Genomic DNA, 16,650 nt, shown 5'->3' with positions numbered 1-16,650 from the left:
GCATTTAGAAATTTTTTTTATGTATACTAATAAATTTTTATGTTCTTTTGACTCATTGCAGAATGTACTGATCTTTCCTTATATGTTTATAAATAATATTGTCTTGTAAGTGAAATATTTTGGAAGCATTGATATAATTAATGTATACCATATTTAATTTAATACCAAGCTATATTAATAAAATATGTATACTTACAGAAGTTTTTAAAGGCAAACGATGCAAAGAAGATGCCATTAAAAGAATGCAGCATGGTAAGCATTTTGAGTTTAGCGTGTGTTTGCAATTATTTATGTTGACATGAAAAGTTTTAAATTGACTATAGGCTTGGAAGGTACCCTAATCCTACCCGACGAATAATGATAAATATTGCATATTAAAACGTTACGTTTAATGTACTCTTTAGTTTTTTTTCCTCCAATGAATGTATAGATTCTTATATTGTTGTAACATGAAAAAACACTTTTAAATTACTAGAAGGCTCTACCCCCTGCTCCCACCGCTCACCAACTTCTTCAACATCATTGTTTTCTTCTTTTTAAAGCTGATATTTTTTTGAAAAGGGAAAGATAATTCCGTTAATAAAATATATGGTTGTTACAATTTTACGTATGTACATTTTGTAAATATGTGATAGGTTAATGTGTGGATAGTTAATGTGTGACACAATAGGGAAAAACAAAAGAACAGCAATTTCACTAATTAACGATAGCCTGATGTAACTATATCAATTTAAATAGTAAGCTGTTTTTAGCTCTCTTAAACTTTTGATTCAAGTTTCTTATACACTTGAAAATTTCAAAATAAATATTAAAGTGTAATAACTGGCAGCATCTAATCTCGCTTATATTTCTTTTGTTCATTTGTTACTTTCGACTTAAACTCAAGAGCGAGCACAAAGATCTCGAAAGATACGAATTAAATTTTATACAAAAAATATTTTTTTTAAAAAAAGTGAGGAAAGAATTCACTAGAAAAGTATTTAAAATTGCAAACAAATTTTTACTAAAGAGAAACTTTCATTATCATTTTTTCAGCCCTTATTTTAGTGCTTTGGCGATTTAAACTTGTTTTTGGCTTTCTAAATCTGTTTTTGACTTAGGTATTTTATGTAAAATGACTTTCAAAAGCTGATGTCAACATTTCTTATTAGATTTCAGATAAATCCTTATTAGATTAAAAGAATGCAGATAAAACTTATGAATATATTTTTATCAGAATTCATATATTCTTGATTACATTGTTAAATATTATTAATTTTAGAAATGCTGATGGAAGAATTTCGAGCAGCTCATCGAAAAATGTTTGGTCAACAAACAGTATTAGATACAGAAGTGAATGTAAGTAAATTGGATAATTTTGCTTTTAAATTATAAAATAGTTTTAAAATTGTAAATAGCTATTTTTATTAATAGCATTAAATAATGATAAAGTATTTTCACTTTTTTTTACGGTTATTATTTGTGATATATAAATTTTAAAGCTGTTTTCCAAAGGCTCCGCCGTCATATGAAATGATACTTTCGAATCCAAATTTTAATAATAAGTACTAATTTTTAAACTATTTTCATAACTTCTGTGTATTGGCTACAGCTGTTGGTTACAGTACTCATGACTGTTAGGACAAGCTTAGCCTATCTAAAGCCATATTCTTATTCGGAAAATGGCGCAAAACCTCAAAATGGAGAAAAACCACAGTTTTGTGAAAATGAGAACAGTTTGTGGTTTAATTTTTTGATATTTACAAATTTAATTCAATGCTGCATTATCTGGGTTCTTAAGAATTTGTAAAAGCTAAATAAGGTAGTGATTTTGATAATTTTTTTCTGGGCAGAAAAATGTCGCCAAATTGGCAATTTTTAAAAAAAAAAGTTTAGTAACTTTTAAAATATTTAAGTTACTTGCCTGTTCTAAAGTCCAGATAATTCTTCAAGATTATACATATACTCTCAAAGATTATACATATATAGTTTAAAATCATTTGGCGACAGAGCTTCAAAAAACCTTGAAAAACTGTTTTATAATAAAAATTTTTTGATATGCTCAATTGTATTTTTAATATTTTAAAATTTAAATGTAATTTTCTCGAAATTTTTGCTCTTGTTTTTGTTTTCTTGAAGAGCTAGTTTTTTTTAGCTCCATTTTGTAGACTCTCAATAACATTTTGCATATCTGAGGGTAAATATTGCGAATGCAAGGGTAAAACTTTCTTTTCCTCATTAAATCATTAATAGGATAGCAATGAAGCTTGGAAAAAAGTAGTTTTAAAGTTATTTATTTTTAAGACCCGATCTCAGACTTATGAACCTGTTAGGGTTAGCTGTATTATTAATTAAGTCAGTCACGTATTTATATCTCTCAGTAAAAAATATTTTTCATTTTTATATCATTATGAATTAGAAAACTTAATTTCACTGAGCTTTTTTTCAAGGAAAAGGAGGCTTACTTTATAAATAAACAGAATTTTTTTTACAGTACATTTCTCCCAAACTTTTCAATTGAACGTGCAAACATTTTTTAGATTCAACAGAAATTTCTTATTTTGGGATAGTAAAAAGCTCTTTTAAAAATAGTTATAGGCTGATTTGTCTTTATAATAGTTTAATACTTTTACTGCAGTTAGTACTAACAAATCAAAATTGGTAATATGGTGCTAGATTAAAGAATAAATCAATTAAATATATCTTTAAATCTAAAATTGTTCAGACTTAAATTCTTTATCATATTAACAACCTGATTCTTGTTATATATTCACACTCACAGTTAATTTTCTAAAGGTTTTGTAGGTTATGATTCATACGCAGTAGCCCTATGCAGATCAAGCAATTTGATAAAATATTACATATTCATGCTTCTCTATTACCTTATTGTTAGTAACGTATAACAATTGAGTAATAACAAATATTTACAATGTAATAGATCTGTAAAAATTGTATAATTTAAAATATTTCCATTTTATATTTTAGGGGAAGGAGAAAGATACAGATAGTTTTGATTCGAAAATGTCTTTTAAGAACAAATCAAAACCACCTCCTCCACCACCAAAAACTAATGAAAATAATAATAACAAAGAGTGCCAAAAGGTAGAACTTATTTACTTTAAGGAAATATATTGTTACAATTTAGAGGAATTTTAGATAAATTTTTTATTGTGTATGCAAATTTATGAAATTTTGTCAAACAGTTGTAACTTGAATTATATTGTATAGTGAATAACTAACAATTGTATGAATTAATTTTTGTATGTGTTTTTTTATAAGCTTTTTTTCTTTAATTATTTAGAAACAATATCGGTAACTTGATAATTTTTATTAAAACTTTAATTCATCAATTTATTTTATGATTAATTTCTTGATTCTATTGTATGGTTATGAGAGATTTTTTGATTTCAACAATAACTAAATAGTTTCAGTAATAAATACGTAATATCACTTTTAGATCATTTTTTTTTAAATTCCTTAACAATATTTACAGTGTTAAATTTGAATAGTAATTGTATAGTAAATATGATACCAACCCGGGATCTTCCTGATATGAGGCGAACTTCATGTCTAGATACCAACCAGGGATCTTCCTGATATAAGGCGAACTTCATGACTACATACCGACCCGGGATCTTCTTGATATGAGGTGAACTTCATGACTAGATACCAACCCGGGATCTTCCTGATATGGGGCGAACTTCATGACTAGAATGTATTCTAGTCATGAAGTTGATTGGCTTATTTCGTCATTCTAGTTTTGATCGCTTCAGTCTAGTTTCGTAATTCTTGTTTAATCTTCGACAATGCACTGTGATGAAGTTTCGAGTTGAGGAAATATTTCCGTTATACATCTGAAAGTTCTCAATTCGTCGAAAATCACGTGATTTCGTGATCAAATGATTCTCAAAATTAATGAAATATAGCTCAATAACTGTCAAAAGGAAGAGTTTTATTACTGAGTATGTAAGCAGAAAAGATTTAATTTCGCGGACCCATCACTTCCTATATTTGGAAGAAGAAAAAAGTTACTCTAACTGATTAAAGTGGCTGTTAACATGCCTCCCTCCAAAACAAAATTAATGTGTTGGAGCGATTATTAAAACTTGCTCCGATTAAAAAAATTTTTTAAGGTGGTTAAGCATTCAAGTGAAATTTTTATTTGTCATAGGCAACCAATGGATTTGATAATTACAATAAAAGTAATAATATATTTAATCAGTGTGACTTCAGAACTTGACCTCAGAATAATGGGGTAAACTTAGATTAACGTTAGTTTTCTTTCTCATCTTTATTTTTCCATTTTTTTATTTATTGATCACTTTACGTTATGTGTATCAAATTACTTTTGTTTCCTTCATTCACGTCTTTCAAGTCTTGTCCTGTTTTTGAGACGTTCGAAGCATGTCGACTGTTATTTTTTAAGCGAATGAAGTTTCTAATTAAATTATAACCGTAGTGTAGTTTTATTATATATATATATATATTTGCTTCGCATTTATTGTTCCGTATTTTTATTTTTTTCGTTTTTGTTTTAGATCACAGTCAATGGTCAAGTTCCGGGCCTGCAAACCCAGACGCTGAACAAATTCGAAAGGGTCGTCACAGTACAGGATAAGCCAGTGGAAAAAGAAATAGTCAAACCTCCTACTCCAACCAATGGCTTCAGAGTCACGGTTACGGATAGATCCAGGCAGTTTGAAAATGGCTGCAATACTACTGCAGCTAAAAGCAAAACAGGGACTTTGGTTGAAGTCACCCCTTGGACAACCAGGCTCTAACTGTTATCGTTTTTGAACTACTGTGCAATACAAGATGCTCAACATTATTTGCTGTATTTCTATGTCAAAAGTTTGAAAGCATGGACGTCATAGTCAAGCGAGGGGGATTTTTGGACATATTTTTGATGAGGTTTTTTATTAAGAGTTTCAACAGTATTCTATTCTTTTTCATGTACATATTTCAATACCAAAGTAAATCCATTTCATACCAGTATTTAAAAAATATTTCTCCAAGTATCTCATGGATATACACCGAAGAGCCATTACATTATGACCACACTGCTAATAACATGTAGGACCACCTTTAGCCCTCAAAACTGTTAGCACCCGCCGTGGCATTGATTCATCAAGGTGCTAATAGGTAGTCTGAGGTATCTGGTACCAAGCACTCACCAACTGGTCCTGCAATTCCCTCGCATTGCGAGGGGGTAGCGTGGCAGCACGAATTTGGTTTTCCAAGTAGGACCACAAATGCTCTATTGGATTAAGGTCAGGTGAATTTGGGGGCCAAGACATGACTTAAAAGTCACTGGAATGCTCCTCGAACCAATCCATGACGATTCGACCCTTATGACATGGTGCATTATCCTGTTTGTAAACACCCTCCCCAGCAGGAAAAACTGTTGCCATGAATGGGTGAACCTGGTCTGCAACTATGTTCAAGTAGCTTACAGACGTCAGGGATTGTTCTATGAGGATTATGGGTCCTAATGTGCCCCATGAAAACATTGTTCCTGGGCGAGAAACCATGAAAATCTGGGCGATCCCATTGTTATAGATGGAGGGTGGTCATAATGTAATGGCTCTTCGGTGTATGTATGATAAATAAATTGCATAGATTTTGCCATTTCGAAATATTTCCATGATGATAATTGCAAAAATGTAAATGATTATATGCGTGGCATGATATAGATTCTTTAATCTAGATTTGTGTCTCCAAAGTTGAAAGATGGAAAATGTAAACAATATATTTTCAATGCATATATTGCATCCAAGTATGCATCATGTTGCACACGCATAATTATGTGGTTTGTAAAGTATTTGTATACTGCAATATTGGAAAACAAAACCTTAATTAAATTCAGTAATATCTATTTTTTTAAATAAAGCAGAAGCAAAAGTTTTAAAATCAATATTTTGTGTACGTCGAATGCATGAATATGTTGTATGTATAATGCATTTATTACGTTATGAATTCTGCTAAATAATCAAAGGGATTACTCTTATTATCTTTTTTTTAGTATTTTCAATTTTATCATTTCAATCATTCATCATAATATAAAATTGCTGCCTGTAGGACATTTTTTTCATTAAATTTCATGACGTATGCTAGTAAATGTCGATTTTATAGATATAACTTTCGAATTTTCTAAAATTTCAAACAAATTTCTATAATTTTTTAAATCTGTTATTTTCAGCTTTGCTTAAAAAAGTTTAGTTTTCTTCTTTAAAAAATGTCTCATATATAATTTTGTTTTAAAGTTTGTAAGACAGCTGTTATAATACTTTTTTATTATTTTTTTTTTAGAAAAATATTTTTTAGTCGTAGTAATTCATTTCTGATGGTATGTATATACACATGCATGTAAATGTATGCATATACTGCATAAATTGAGTAAATGGAAGCTAAATGGATGTACATTTGAAGCGTGCAAGGTTCATAAAAATGAATGAAGTTTTTCATTTACGAAAAATATCATCATTAGCGTAAAAAACGCAAATTTTATTTTAATTAAAAATGACTTATTTTTTGAAATATAATTTCCCAGCTGTTTTTAAATTTGGTTCAACATTATATGATGTAGAATTTTCAGTAACTTTTATATTTTGTGTTGAAATAAGTTTTCATAAGTATATGAAGTCATCTGTCATCATTGTATTCTTAACTATGTATGTTACATATTTTGTATGTGCATGTAATAAAGGTAGGTTTGTTACGCATGTATTGAAATAAAAAGAAAACATCGTTGTAACTTCTTGTCAATAAAATTACGAAATGAGAATATTTTTTTTTAAATTCAAGAAATTATTTAGTTTTACGCTATTAAAACAGTACCCAATGATGAATAATTTTGCGAATTTACTTTAAAAAAAATATTTTTATGTTTTTTCTTTAATTTTCTGTAAGTTTTTATTTATATTTTTCTACGGCTATGCAATAGATTTATAAAATAATATGTAGAATTTAAGAAGCAGCGGTGGTGGGGGAGTAATTGTTTTTCACTTGAACTTAAATTCACTATCTTGTAAATAATTATATTATTTTTTCAAAGAGCAAACTATAAAATTAGTATTAGTGCAAAAAGCATGGAATTATTATAGCCAGACTACCACCAAAATGACTCAAAATAAGTACTTAACGTATAACTAATTATTTAACACTATTTAAATTATTACTTATGACAACATTACAAAACTAATTATTATAGATGACCATAGTGTTATCAATTTAGATAGAAAAATACCCGCATTTTTAGTGCCACATAAGAATCATAAACAGATTACTATATCGAAAATTTTCCTTCATTAATAAAATCATCCTCAACCTATTTTTAAACTACTAAAAGCTAGAATAAATATCTGGCATTAATTTTAACACTACTACTAATGGACACACTGCTATTGCTACTAAAGAACTCACTTTTTACTCGATTTGCTCATCGATTGCTACGCTACCCTTTCGATTTTAATGATAGACATATTGTTGTATCAAAATTTAAAAAAAAAAAAATATTTAAAAAAATCCAATTTTTCATTGCATTGATACAGATTTGGTTCTGAAGATTGAATTTCCAATTCTATTGGAATTAAATTGCAACCATAATCCTTTTGCTTGGTTATCATAGCAATTTCTTCCTCAAACTTATTTTTTAAAATTCTCCTTTAATATTTGGTAAATAAAAAAGTTCGTTAAATGTTTTTCATCTAACACATTATTTAACAATATTGTGAAAAGTTTATTCATAATATTGCTTAACAATTTTAAACAGCTATATTGTATTCATTATTTTAATTTCATAATAATGACAGGGCACAGTTTTACATAGAAGTTACGAAAAAGCAAACATATTTTTATTTTCCAGTTAATAAATGTTAGACGTCAACTAAATATTAATCTTTAAACCTAATATTTTAATTTAAATTTATATCAAACGTAAATCTTTGCTGTATTGCTTTATTTCAATTACTTTTTTTTCAATCAATTACCCCATTTCACCATGAACTGGTAACCAACCCTCCTTCCTCAAAAATATAATTTCCAATTTTATTGTTATTCATATGTGAATAAAAATTACCTTTCCTCATTTTTAAATAACATTTAAAAACATTGCTGCTCTGTTGGCATCACAAATTTAACTGTCTAAATGCATTACATTCGATCATGAAATACAGTTAGTTTTCATACTATGGCGTTTTTTTTTTAATCACATAGCTTTTTGTTTTGTTTTCTTAAATACACGTGTAATGATTTTCATCGAAATTTTTAAGTAACAGGAGTTTGAAATAATAATGATTTTAGTAATAAGAAATACATACCATCTAAACAATAATTATAATATTTAAAACAACTGCTGTTCTCACGCATACTGATTCAAAACTTTGGTTTATTTCGTCTATCATCAATGTGATACTGCTATATATTTAACTTGTTATGCTTTCAATTACATAATGATTATAATTATAACCTTACATTACAAAATCAATGAAGTCCAAACATTTTAAAAAATAAATTAGAAAAAAACATTAAGTATCTGCTTACAATCTTAAACACTAACAAAAATTTGTTTTTAATACATTACAAATAAACAAGTCCTCATATTGAGCTACTTAATAAAATAAAGGAATGATTCTTTCACATTTACATATTTCTCAAATTTATAAACTCGTTTTCCAATTCGTAAACTTGAAATTTTGGAATTATAACCATTAGCTGATTTCCGCATTAAATCAAATATAATTGGGTATAATATGAAAAAAGCACAACTACTTCCACTTACTAGGAATAACATTTACCTTTTAGTTTAATTAATAAACTGAGTTTTAAATATGCTTACTAAATTCATAAACTTCGGTAAAACAACAATATAAATTATTTGCAAAGGAACTAGACTAATACAATTCCAACCTGGCGAGTAGCAACTTATAACAAGACACTTCGTTTGATGCTTTTACTTGTTGCTAGAAATCAGGCTCGCAGAAAATGCTGTTTACTAGTTAAATTTAGTAGGAATAACACGATCTGTGACGTAGCCTATAGTATACCCAATTCTTCTTAAGATTTATGATCGTTTGATAAATATCAGTAAAAATATATCAGTTGATAATTTAGTCTTAAATAGCACTGGAATATGCTTTATGCTTGAAGCAGACGACTTTTTTTTTAAACATTTGCAGCAAATAGTGTTTAAAAATTTTTCCTTTGACTATTATTTATCCGAGATATTTTGTAGTTGCAGATGAAATTCTAATTATGCAGTTTAGGTTTTCTTTTGTCCAATAAACTTAGCTTTTAGTTGCAAAAGTGTATTTTGTTTTTCGAAATAATTTAACAGGCCGACTTTTTTTAGTTTCTAACTAAATATGAAAATATCATTTATTCTCCACTGTATTTCCGTATTGAATGGAAAATATTATTTAGCTAATAAAAAGACAAAGCTACTATAGGTAAGTTTTTTGTTTATCTCATAGTTTGTAATGTTTTTCCTCAGCTAACATTATTATCTTTTACTTAAATTAAGAACTATAATTTTTATCAACTTTTTTTGAAAAGTGTGTAATCTAGGTCAAACTTCTTTAGTCGCTTTGACTCACTGAAAGGGAATTTTGACCAATGGGAATTAAAGCAGTTATTGAAACCTGTGCAACAATAAATAAATGTGGAAAGAAATGTTACAGACAATAATTGTGACTAAAATATTGAATATAATCATTTATTTAAATATTGAACAGATATTGAAATATTGAATGCTCATTTAATGATAAAAATATACCAAATCTGATATTTTTAAATGAAATTTGTTTGAATTACTAAACCGAATTATCTGAAGACAATTATATTACATATCTAATTCTATCATCTATTTATCAAAGTTTTCTTTATTTTTCCTTAATATAATGCCAATGTTTTTATTCTATTTTACCTGCATAGATAGAGGTGGATAGGGTTACCTGCAAATTACTTAATTTCTGACTTTCTAATATCAAAGGTTGTTTAATTGGCAGTTTGTAAAAAACTATAAAAAGCACATTCAAGTAAGAAGTACAATTAGGGTGACCTTTACGGGCGACATTATCGATCTTTAGTATATTTATCTAAGTACACAAAGAATTCAACTTTTTTCTTGAAAAGAGCTTGAAAAAAAAAATAGATGAAACGATATCAGACACACAGAGAAAGAAAATCTGGAAGAATCACCGTACTGTATAGTAATAATATTTCTGGTTAAAAAACAACAACAACATACTAGTGGTTAATACAATCTAAATACATGATATTTTAACCATTCATTTGATAATTTTTAGCCTCACATGGCAATGATGTACCTAAAATTCTGTTTTTCAAAATTATAGTTTTTATTACCTCATATACAGTTAAAAATACATAATTAAAAACAAATTTAATCAAATATATGGTTTTCATGCATTGCTCTAAGGCAGGGGTTGCCAAACTTTTTTGATCATCGACCCCTACATAATTTTTCGAAATCTCCATCGACCCCCATAAAAGTAATTTTCTGTTAATTAAAATAAAACTCTATTAGATACTGTGTTTATACATTTATTTTATGATTTTGAACATTTATTAAAGTAATAGTACATAGTGTAACAATAGTTTTATGAAAAATATATTAATGTTGAAATATAAATACCTTAATATTTATGAAATAATAAGTAATAATAAGTAAATAGAAATAATAAGTAAAGTAACTGCGGATTTATTGCTTCTTAATCAATGACATGGGTTTGCCTGGTGTTTTTTTTCTGCAAGGTTCGTTATATTGGGTTCAAAATTGGTCAATTTTAATCTTAAATCCCCTCGAAACTCCACATTTAATTTGTTTCTGTTCTTAGTTAAGATTGGATTTACGTGACTGAAACCGGCTTCAGCCATATAGGAAGTTGGAAATGCTATCATAAATGGCTGAGCTACTTCGTAAAGTCTTACATATTTTTGCATTATATTTATATTTGTCCAAAATTTGCTTATTGTTAAATTTTTAAAAAGCGTCTTTGCTTCAAATCCCCATAATAATTCAGCAAGCTCATCTTGCAGGTTGATGTCCACGTTTTCAAATTGAGCAGAAAATGGCACAATAATCCAATCAGGGATGTCAATGTTTTCCAAATCAACAAAACGCAGTTTAAAATCGTCGCTCAATTTTTGAAGATGACCTGTATATATTTCCAAGTCTTCTATTATTTCTAATTGTCACATATCTGAAAAATACTAATAATCCTTCGACCAATCTACCCTTCCGGTTCGGATCGACCCTCATTCGACCCTCTGGCGCAGATCGACCCCCGCTTATGTTAAATAGACCCCTGGGGGTCTATATAGACCACTTTGGCGACCTCTGCTCTAAGGTATCATGATAAGATTACCAAATTTTACTACATTTAATAAATTTAATGATATATTAAAAAACCACACTTTATTGTTAATTTTACAAAAGTCATTATTGAAATGCATAGGCAAAAAATACCGAGTTTTTTGGTGTTCCCATAGTGACAGAAGCAAGGTAAATTTTACCAAATTCTGGTTCAATGCTATTTTTTTTAAATCTTGGTGTATTATTTCTCATTGAAAGCAAATGTCATATAGCCAGACACAAGATGTGATATTTCTTATTACCATTCTACAATTTGACGCTCATTAGCTAAATCATAGTTTCCCAGCTTGTGGACAATATCGCACAGTCCCTCAATGTGCGTGGAAAACTTTTAGAGGCTCAAGAATGATTATTTGTATTTAAGGGGTAATAAAAATTTCTAGAGGGTCGTTGAGGAACTTCAGATAAAGTTGATTCTGCATAAAAAATCATAATTTTTCTTTGTTTCGCGTCGAAGAATTATTTTGCATTTCTAACTCAACATACCATTTTAAATAGAAATGTTTATTTCCATTTTTCACACAAGGGACGATTGCCATTTCTCATAAAAAACTTCAAATCGAAATATGAATTTACTATAAATTGTATTATTTTATAAAATTCAAATTTAAGTCAAGAGTCATTCTGTATCTGGGCAGGAGTGCATGAGCAATGAATGGAAAAGAAACAGGCAAACAGGAATAGGTTGGGGTTAATTTTTGTATTAATTGTTGGGGCTAATTTTGCAAACCAGAGGAGTAATATAAGGATAAGCTTGAAGCAGCGTTATGCATCTTGCTACCACTTAATCTGTTTTATTCACAAAGGAAAGTATATCAAGCAATCCGGCAAAGAAAATATTAATCTGCATTTTACGGTAATTTGTCTCTTGCGTAACGCTTTCGTAATTTCTCTTATTGTTGCTTATGCTTTCATTATCTGAACTTATAATAAGTTATGCGATGCATCTAACTTTGATTACTGTAATTGCATGCCGACCGGCCTGTTTAGGGGTTAGGGAACTGCCCTTGAATCAGAAAGGTTCATGGCATGGATGTTCTTTCCTTCTCTGTACTATCTGTCCTTACTGTGGGAGCAACGTTGGCCCACCTAATATGATGCCCCTGAAAGAGAGGCCATCAAATCTGCCCTGTAAATGCCTGAATTGATGAAAAATTTTAACACAGGTGAGCATTGGGAAAAAAAAACTGTAATTGTATTAAAAAAAAACAAATAGGATTTGTTCAAAAAAATTCCTTTTGAGCTTTCTGTTTCTTAATTTTTTTTGAGGATCAAAGGAATTTCCCCTATATGTATTTTAATATTTGTCTCTTACCTGATATTAAGTACCTAACCCTTTTTATTGTCGCTCTGTAATGTAAATGTAAATTTTAAAAACTTAAAACAGTTAATAATTAAAAATTTTGACCCGTGTGACCTCTCATGATTCCAAATCAGCAGCAGAATTGTTATTTATAACTTATTTATAATTGGGGTGCACCGTTATAATAGCAAATTCAATCATATGCACAGTTTAGTTGCGCACATAAAAAATAAAAAAAAAGTTGCTGTGAACAAAATAGTTTAAAAAAGCATCATAAAAGGAAACTTAAATTATTCAATAATAATTATTTTCAATTGATAATCATTTTTCAATTAACTATCAATTGATAATCATTTTTGGTGCATGATTACGAATGTAATGGTTGTAATGTCATACAATATAACATGCTTAATGGTTAATAGGTTGCTTTTATAATAGCAAAATATTTAATTATTTTATGATTGTCCTACTCATTGTAAACTAGTAATTATGGAAAATGTGCTAGAAATTTTACTTAAAAACAATTTGTATCAAATGAATAAAGTAAACTCCTTGGCATCGCACAACGTAACAGATTATTATGCTCTTCTACCTTCACTACTGATGTAGTAAATGTATATTGAATGCGCATCTAGAGGGCAGCACGAAAGATCCAATTTGAACTTCTCAACTTAGATTTTTTTTTTTCAATAAAAAAGAAGAAAAAGAAAAACAGCTTGAATATTTCTTTTTTATATTGATTGTTTTATATACTTGTAGAAATTTTTTTGTGCAGAAATATTTTATATTATGAAGGAAATATGAACATAATTCATATAATAAGTAAAATATGTTTTTAAGTTAATAGATGGCAGCACTAAATTTTAAAAAGGAAATGTTTTACGTTATAAAATTTTTTAAAACTAATTTTTGACGTTATTGCAACAACTTGACCCTTCTTAGGTGTAAGAGGTTGAAGTTTTTTTTATTCATTTGATAAGCGGTTGAGCTTCAGTTAAAGGCGTTGTATCTAATATGTAATATTAACAGTGCATTGCTGGTGCGCATTTTTGTAACCTAATACTAAATATTTACTGGGTACGAGATACCTGTGCATATTTTTTCAACGTCTTTGATAATCATACGAGGTAAAAATGCTTATAGTCATCCATGTTTTGATTTTTTAACGTCAATAAAATAAACAACTTGTGGATAGACGCAGGAAATCATTGATGGTGAAAGCTACCTATTTTACTAACTGAAGCAAGATCACAGTTGAGCGTCCCTCTTTCTTTATCCTTTATGTACATAACATATTTTCTTAATCCTTCATTACATAACAGATTTTCTTAATCCTTTATTACATAACATATTTTCTTTATCCTTTATGTACATAACATATTTTCTTAATCCTTTATTACATAACATATTTTCTTAATCATTTATTACATAACATATTTTCTTTATCCTTTATGTACATAACATATTTTCTTTATCCTTTATGTACATAACATATTTTCTTTATCCTTTATGTACATAACATATTTTCTTAATCCTTTATTACATAACATATTTTCTTAACTAACAGCATTTAAATAATATATTTCAAATATAATATATTTCTTTTGAATTTATATGAAATATTTTTAGATTTTATGCACAAAACATAATTTTTGATGTTTACATTTCAGAATTGAACTAGCTGAATACCCTTTTTTTTTTTTTTTTTTTTTTTTGCACTTGGTGAAAACAACATAAATAATCAATAACTCGGTATTAATCGACTCTACGAAATCATACATGATATTGAATGACGTGTAAAGAAACAATTAATAAAACTAAAATAATTCCAGCTTTTTATTTACTTATTATTATTTGTTTTCCTTCCTGATGGCTTTACATTTTTAGATGATTTTGAGATAAACACTTCCTTTGAAGTTCATCTCATCAAAATAAAGATTCACTATATTCAGTATCACTTGACATTGCTCAAGGCTAATTGATGATAGTAAAAACCTTACCCCCATCTAGTAGTTTTCACCAGTATTTACCCCAGTGTTTCCCAACCTTTTTTGTGCCATGTTACTTAAGCCTTTCTAAAATTCTTATGCCCCCCTATGTGACATATACATAATTTTTAATATTAAAAAATTGAATTATTCACTTAAGAAACTTAAGTGATAGGTTTTAGGAAGAAATCACTAGGAAATTGTGAACGAAATACAGTAAGTAAATTTTCAAAACATATAATGAAAAACTAAAATTCAAATTCGAAATAATTTTAATAAATATTTTTCTATAATAATTTAATATTTTAACTCATTGAGATCCTTGCGCTTGATGCTTTGCTGCTCAGAGATTTTATGTTAGGTTCCAATTTGGTTAGCTTCAGTCTCAAATTTCCCCGTTGTGTTATATCCAGACGATTTCTTCTTTTTTTTTTTACCAGTAAATCATTTACAGCACTAAATCCACATTCAGCTAAATATGAAGATGGAAACGGTTACATTATTTTTCGTGCTTATTTGGTTGAATTTGGGTATTTGATTTCCTCACAAAGCCATGCTATCACTCCTTTTATATTAAATAAAGTTTTAACTGACTCATCATTTTGTATTTCTGCGAGTTCTTTTTGACACTGCATATTTGATATATCAGACAAACCCACTAACATTGGCTGCATCATCCATGTTGGAAAAACAATTTGTTTTAAATAAGAAAATCTTACTTGTAAATCAGACCATAGAGTTTTCAGATGATCTACAATAACGAGTAAAGCGGTATCATTTACTTCACATTTTTGGAGCCAATGAAACTGTTCAACTGTTTGTTGCTCATATATTTCTGATATAACTCAATAAGGGTAATGAAACCAAATATCTTTTCTTTTTCAAGAACAAGAGTTTTATTTATTCCTTGAAGTTGCTTATTTAATATATTTAGTTTTTCAAAGATATCGGCTAAATAACTCACAAATGCTTTACCATCGACTGTTAACAAATACTTCATTTCAGGTTTGTCGGTTTTAAAATCGCTAAGTCACATAATATTTATTGGCAGCAATTATTTAAGAATTTGCTTTTTTCTTTCAATTTTGACAACGAAATCTAGCACTGCCTTTAAATGGCCCGGAGCAAAAGGCTTAAACTCGTGTTGAGTCCATTTTCGAATTGCCCCCCTTAACAATCAAATTGCCCCCAGGGGGGCGTGGGCCCCACGTTAGGAAACACTGATTTACCCCTTTCGGGACATCAAAAGATTTATTATCACGATACCTATACTTGGTGTCTTAGTACCTATTAAAACAGCACGAATTGCCACAGTACCGGTATTACCTGTGACCTAAAATTAATTAAGTATAATTAGCGTCAATAATATATGATGGTGATTTTTAATGGTTCTAGTATGTTCTCTCTCCATTAACTCACTTTTGAATTCAATTATTGTTGATTTTAAGTTATTCAGTTTTCTAGAAACACGCTTCAAAAGCGTAACTCAATAAACAAAACAAACATGCTTTGAGGTAATTGTAGGGATACTACAATTACCTGGCGTCGTCAATTATTGAGCTTACCTGACAAAACGAATAAAATGTAATTGAGTATTAAAGAAAACAAAAGAAACACTTTTTTATCATACAAAGTTGATATTATCTTTTAAATATTTGCAAAAACAGAGTCGTTTACAGTTTAATTAAAAGCATTGGCTAGTGCTAGACCAACGAAAAAAATTAATTTTTCTATTAAAGTGTTTCCGCTGTTTGCATCTTGTTATGTCACTAACTACGATAATTAAGTCACGAGGCAAAGGAAATGTCATTTTATTATGTCTACGTTATTTATAGTGTGTATTAAACCGTAAATATTGTTTAAGTTCAAAAACGTATTTAAAAGAAAAATTCCGAAATAATAAATAGATAACGTTTTGTTCAAAGGTAATTTAACCTGAATTATTAGTCAAACCTACCTTAAAGGAATGTTTATTTAAAATAACATGA

The 16,650-nt window shown here is 28.6% G+C and overlaps 1 protein-coding gene across 1 annotated transcript in view; it reads left to right on the top strand.

Moving 5' to 3' along the window:
• LOC107444090 (uncharacterized) overlaps positions 1-6,760 on the top strand; it is an 89,729-nt gene extending 82,969 nt beyond the window's left edge. The window contains exons 11-14 of the mRNA XM_016058171.4: positions 199-252; positions 1,262-1,338; positions 2,965-3,081; positions 4,518-6,760. Of these exons, the coding sequence (XP_015913657.1) occupies positions 199-252; positions 1,262-1,338; positions 2,965-3,081; positions 4,518-4,760 (491 nt within the window). The 3' untranslated portion in view covers positions 4,761-6,760. The remainder of the gene's footprint in view (positions 1-198; positions 253-1,261; positions 1,339-2,964; positions 3,082-4,517) is intronic.
• Positions 6,761-16,650: the final 9,890 nt, after the last annotated feature.

Source organism: Parasteatoda tepidariorum, chromosome 4 (genome assembly GCF_982258835.1).
Source record: "Parasteatoda tepidariorum strain Cologne lab strain chromosome 4, Ptep-v5.0, whole genome shotgun sequence".
Taxonomy (NCBI): Eukaryota; Metazoa; Arthropoda; class Arachnida; order Araneae; family Theridiidae; genus Parasteatoda; species Parasteatoda tepidariorum.
This window is presented reverse-complemented; position numbering and strand designations above follow the sequence as displayed.